The sequence below is a fragment of the Saccostrea cucullata genome, unplaced genomic scaffold (assembly GCF_032062105.1).
Source record: "Saccostrea cucullata isolate Sc308-1 unplaced genomic scaffold, CSIRO_AGI_Scuc_v1 ctg4061, whole genome shotgun sequence".
NCBI lineage: Eukaryota > Metazoa > Mollusca > Bivalvia > Ostreida > Ostreidae > Saccostrea > Saccostrea cuccullata.
In genome coordinates, this window is record NW_026931625.1 from 17,096 (window position 1) to 22,500 (window position 5,405).

At 33.7% G+C, this 5,405-nt stretch overlaps 1 protein-coding gene across 1 annotated transcript in view; it reads left to right on the forward strand.

Annotated features, from left to right (window-relative positions):
* Positions 1–1,031: 1,031 nt before the first annotated feature.
* LOC134233159 (uncharacterized) overlaps positions 1,032–5,405 on the forward strand; it is a 15,781-nt gene continuing 11,407 nt past the window's right edge. Inside the window, exons 1-2 of the mRNA XM_062715152.1 lie at positions 1,032–1,065; positions 1,315–1,380. Of these exons, the coding sequence (XP_062571136.1) occupies positions 1,032–1,065; positions 1,315–1,380 (100 nt within the window). The remainder of the gene's footprint in view (positions 1,066–1,314; positions 1,381–5,405) is intronic.

Consider the following 5,405-nt stretch of genomic DNA (forward strand, 5'->3'; position numbering starts at 1 on the left):
AATCTGAAGGAGAGTGGGTATACTGTTTTACCCTTGAGTGTTTGTCCGTCTTTCTGTCTGTCAGTGTGTCTGTCCATAAAAACATTTGGTCACAGTATTCTCAGCAACTACTCATCGCAGATGCTTGAAATTTTAGCACATTCTTTGCTGAGGCATGCCATAATGGTGGGATTTATTTTTGGATAAATCCTATGTCAACTTCCTGTGTATCTGTGCGTCTGTCCATCCATACATATCAAATTTTTATATCCCATGAATCAAGTTGCCGGAGGTATAAGGTTTTTGACCTGCCCGTCAGTCAGTCAGTGTGTCAATCAGTCTGTCAGTCTTGTTTTGTTTTTTTTTTGTCAGCGCAACCTCTCATAAACTGCTGAACAGAATTTAGTCAAACTTGGCAAACTTAGGACACAATTCATAGATTGCATATTACCAGGAAATTCCAATTCCTTTATTTCTTACAGGAATTTCCGCACTTTTACACATATTTTTGGCCATATCTTATAGAGATGAACAGTTTGACAACTCCTCATAAACCGCTGCACAGAATTTAGTCAAATTTTCACATATTAGGGCATAATGTGTAAATGTGCATGTTACCTAGAAATTTTGATTCCTTTATTTTTTCCATGAATTTCCGCACTTTTACACTTATATTTTTGGCCATACTTTGAATAAGAGATGAACAGTTTGTCAGCGCAACTTTTCGTAAACCGCTGCACAGAATTTCGTCAGACTTTGCATTTTTTTAGGACACAATGTATAGATGTGCATATTACAAGGAATTTGGGATTTCGTTATTTTCCTGGCAATTTCAGCACTTCGAGTTTTGGAGGATCATGGGGTATGAGAACTTGCTCAGTTTTTCTTTGATTGTCACAGTTTTCTCAGCAACTACTCATCACAGATGCTTGAAAGTTTAGCACATTCTTTTCTGAGGCATGCCATATCTTGGAATTTATTTTTGTATAAATCCAATGTCAACTTCCTGTTTGTCTGTGAATTTGGTCGTAACTGAACTAGTGTATATTATCATGACAGTCAATGTATATGCACATCAGAGCAGGGGTAATACTAGTGAGCATTGGCTCACAGACCTCTTGTTAATGTTAATGTTTAATGGACCATTTCAGAATTAAATATTGAAATATTTTGTTTTTTGTATTTATTTCATAGAATGGATATTTGGTTCCTGTTTATTTTGTATGTTATATGTACATGTATTCTAATTGATACTCTGGCATTTTATTTCTATCTTTAGATGTTGTTGATGCAAGACTTCTCTATATTTATTTTTTTGGTTTTACTATTTATTAGGGGCAAAGCATGATCCAAATGACATTGAATTGCAGCCCCTTCTTCATCATAATACAGTTCCTTGGAGTAAGTTATTTATATCTATATTTATATTTTGTTGTTTTAGCACTAATGATAAATGTTTATTATAAAGTAAATGCCAGTAAGAGTTCAATTTTCAGTAGTAACTATACAATTAAATTAGGGTCAGTTGTGCTAACACATTTTAAGCCTTGCTTGAATATGGCAAGGACATATAGCAGTTGCCATCTTCTGTCCTGTCGTCAGACTTTGTGTTTAGCTCACTTAAAGGTACTTGGACACAGATTTGATGTCAATATTTTCTCTATAATATTACGAGTTATATTTTTAATAGCATTTCACACAAAAATTAATTAGAAATCGTATTTCACTTAAAAGTTATTAAAACTTCAAATTTTTTGGCGGGTTTGATTGAAATTTTAACATTATTCTTAATCCTTAGGAAAAGTGGCAATCTTGTTGTGTATTAATGAGAAATATTAAAACTATTATCCAGAAAAATAATTTTATTCAGAGTAGAAATACTAGAAAGCAAAAGTCCTTCACAAGTATCGTCATTTCAAACTAAGAGTTGCGTACAGAGTTTAGCAAATCGAGCCCACTCGTGTACACAGTACACAAGTGCACAGCTTCTCTCCATTGCTGTTACATTCTCCTAAGCCTTGCTTACCCATGATACATTCTTTACCTTGGTTGCTTTTCCCAACTTTTGCGGAGAGAATACTCAAAATCGGGTATTATCCATGAAATCGCGTATAATACCCGATGTTAGGGTATCGTTGAATCCGCGAAATCGGGTATTGGAGGTGTAATTACCTAATAAAACTTAAACAATGGGATGGCGCATGTTGCCGAGTTAACTTTCATTTAGATACACATGTTTTCTAAAGGTATCACTAGCCAAGTAAGAATTTGGGCGTCAAGATTAATGCGCTCATAACAACAAATACCCTCGGAGCACATTTCATGATCTGCACACAAAAAGGCGTTCGATTTGCTTTATATTTTTCATAATGTTGAAAGTATATGCATCTTCCTAATGTTCATTCTCAACACAACAGAATTGTAAAGTATCAGAATTCGGGAATTTTTAATAATTCCACATCAACACGACAAACATAAACAATTTATAAATAAATCAAATTATATGGAAACACATTTCACACACAAGATATGATGCCATATATAAATAAGGGATTGTCTATCGTATCTAATTATGCATCATTAATTACTTTCACATTCATCTTGTGCATAAAATCAAATTTATTTGTGAATGTATAAATAATGTAATGATAAAAATGTCTAAAATTTCGGCTAAAAAACCATCTTTCTCTTTTTTCAGCCTTCTGAGCCAAAGGCTCAAAGAGCTTAATGCTATGGCCATTTGTGCGGTGTGTGTTGTGCGGTGTGCGTTAACTTTTTAGAAACTGGGCCATAACTCAAAAACGCCTTGGCCAAACAGTGTCAAATTTGTCACAGGGTATCCTTGGCCCAAGGGCTACCATTTATACTAAAATAAGGGTTGGGACCCTTAAACAAGGGGAGATAATCAGGAAAACAAAACCAAAAGTACTTGTTGCTAAAAAATCTTCTTCTCCAGAACCACCAGGCAGATTTTCACCAAACTTACATACAAGGATCAGGATATGTTGAAGATTAAAAATTGTTCAAGGCATGACCCTGGGGCAAAGGGCGTGGTCTCAAGGTCACTTCAAAGTTGACCTAAATTTACAATTGATAAAAACCTTTATATTTTGCTTACTATAAGGAGTAGGATCATCAAATCTTGTAAGTTGATGCATCTTAAGACTTCACATCATGTTAAATCAAAAGTAGGTCACAGTGACCTACTTTTTTAATTTTGCGGGCATTTGTTTTCAAATTGATTTGAAGGCATATTTTGGACACTTTAAGGCCTATGATCATCAAACTTTGTTAGTTGATGCATCTTGGGTCCTTGAAGAATGTCAACTTAAAAGTAGGTCAACTTGCCCTACTTTTTGAACTTTATGAATTATCCTTTTTAAAACATTTAATCCCATTATTGCAGACACTGAGAGGGTTAGAATCATCAAATCTTGTAAATTGCTGCATCTTGGGACCTTAAAACATATTTATGAAAAAGTAGGTCACTGTGACCTACTTTTTGAATTTTGCAGGCATATGTTTTCAAATTGTTTAAAAGGCATATTTTGATTACCTTCAGACCTACAATCATCAAACTTGGTCTGCAGATGCATCTTGGGACTTTGAAAAATGTTGACTAAAATGTAGGTCACCTACTTTTGACATTTTATGGCTTTATTTAAGTATCTTCAATATTTATTGGCTTAGAATCATCAAACTTTGTGAGTTGATGCATCTTGGGTTTTCAAAGAGTGAAGACCAAAAAGTAGGTCACGGAGAACAACTTTTGACATTTTATAGCTTTATTTAAGTATCTTAGGTATTTATAAGCTTAGAATCATCAAACTTTGTGGGTTGATGCATCTTAGGTTTTCGGAGAGTGACGACCAAAAAGTAGGTCATGGTGACCTACTTTTGACATTTTATAGCTTTATTTAAGCATCTTAGGTATTGATAAGCTTAGAATCATCAAACTTTGTGAGTTGATGCATCTTGGGTTTTTGGAGAGTGGCGACCAAAAAGTAGGTCATGGTGACCTACTTTTGACATTTTATGGCTATATTTAAGTATCCTAGGTATTTATTGGCTTAGAATCATCAAACTTTGTGAGTTGATGCATCTTGGGTTTTCGGAGAGTGATGACCAAAAATTAGGTCACGGTGACCTACTTTTGATATTTTATGGCTATAGATAAGTATCTCCAGTACTTACTGGCTTGGAATAATCAAACTTTGTCAGTGGATGGATTTTGCTTTTCCAAGAATGAGACTAAAAAAGAGGCTAAGGTGACTTACTTTTGAATACCTCACATACTTATTGGCTTAGAATCTTCAGTCTTTGTCTATCAATGCATCTTGAGTCCTCAGAAAAACTTCAATCTTAAAGTAGGTCATTGTGACCTACTTATGGTTTTTTTTATAGCTTTATTAAAATATCTTCAGTTATAATTAGCTAAAAATCATCAAACTTTGTCAGTTGATGCAACTTGGCTCTTAGAATACTTAGGGTTAGAGGCTTCAAATAAAAGTGACAGGTTGTACAATTTATCAGAAGAGCGATTCAAGGCCCTTGGGCCTTTTGTTTTTTAAATCTTTTTGTTTTATCATTCATACATATTTGCAGAATATGTCTTCAACATTTTACAGAGACAGTGATAGTTTCAGGAATACAGCTTATGAGAGAACATAACTTTTGATCGTTTAATTTTGCTAAGTCATCAATATTTTACCATTTCTTGGCGACTTCAAGGGGGGGGGGGGGGGCTAAAGGCTTCTTGACCACCTCTGACAAAACATCCTCGACTGTGTTCTACATGTGTCCAAGAGACCTCTCTTTGAATGTCACGGTCGGTTAAACTCTGTTATATATTTTCAATTGTAGGGAAGATTTATTCATCAAATGAAAATCATATGTAGGTAAACAAAAAGCAACCTGTTATTTTCTAACACAATATGAGACTACAAGTAACTAGAATTCATGTTTATTTTTTCTTAACACATTTTTTCATTATAGTTGAGGAAAATTTATTGCCATGAGTAATAAGTATCATAGATAAAATAACTAAAAGAAAACTGTGACATATTGTCTAGAACCAATCAGATACTAATAGTGCGTTGTATTTGCATATTAAAGTATAATGAGGTATAAGATAGCCATATAAAAAAAAATAGAAGGTAAAGAGGTAAAATTTATTCTGTGTATCAAATAGTATAATAAAGAAAGGAAGTGGCTACAATTTTTATCAAATTTTAATGTCCGATGAGGAATTATATTCCCAAACAATAAGACAAAAGTTTCCAAGGCAGTTGAACACTCCATTATTTCAGTTTGTTCATTAACATGTTCATAAACGTAAAAACTATAAGAAATGTGAAAACTTGACTATGTAATTCATATTTCAATATGACTGTACCTCGATCTATATTGAGAAATTCAATGTATTA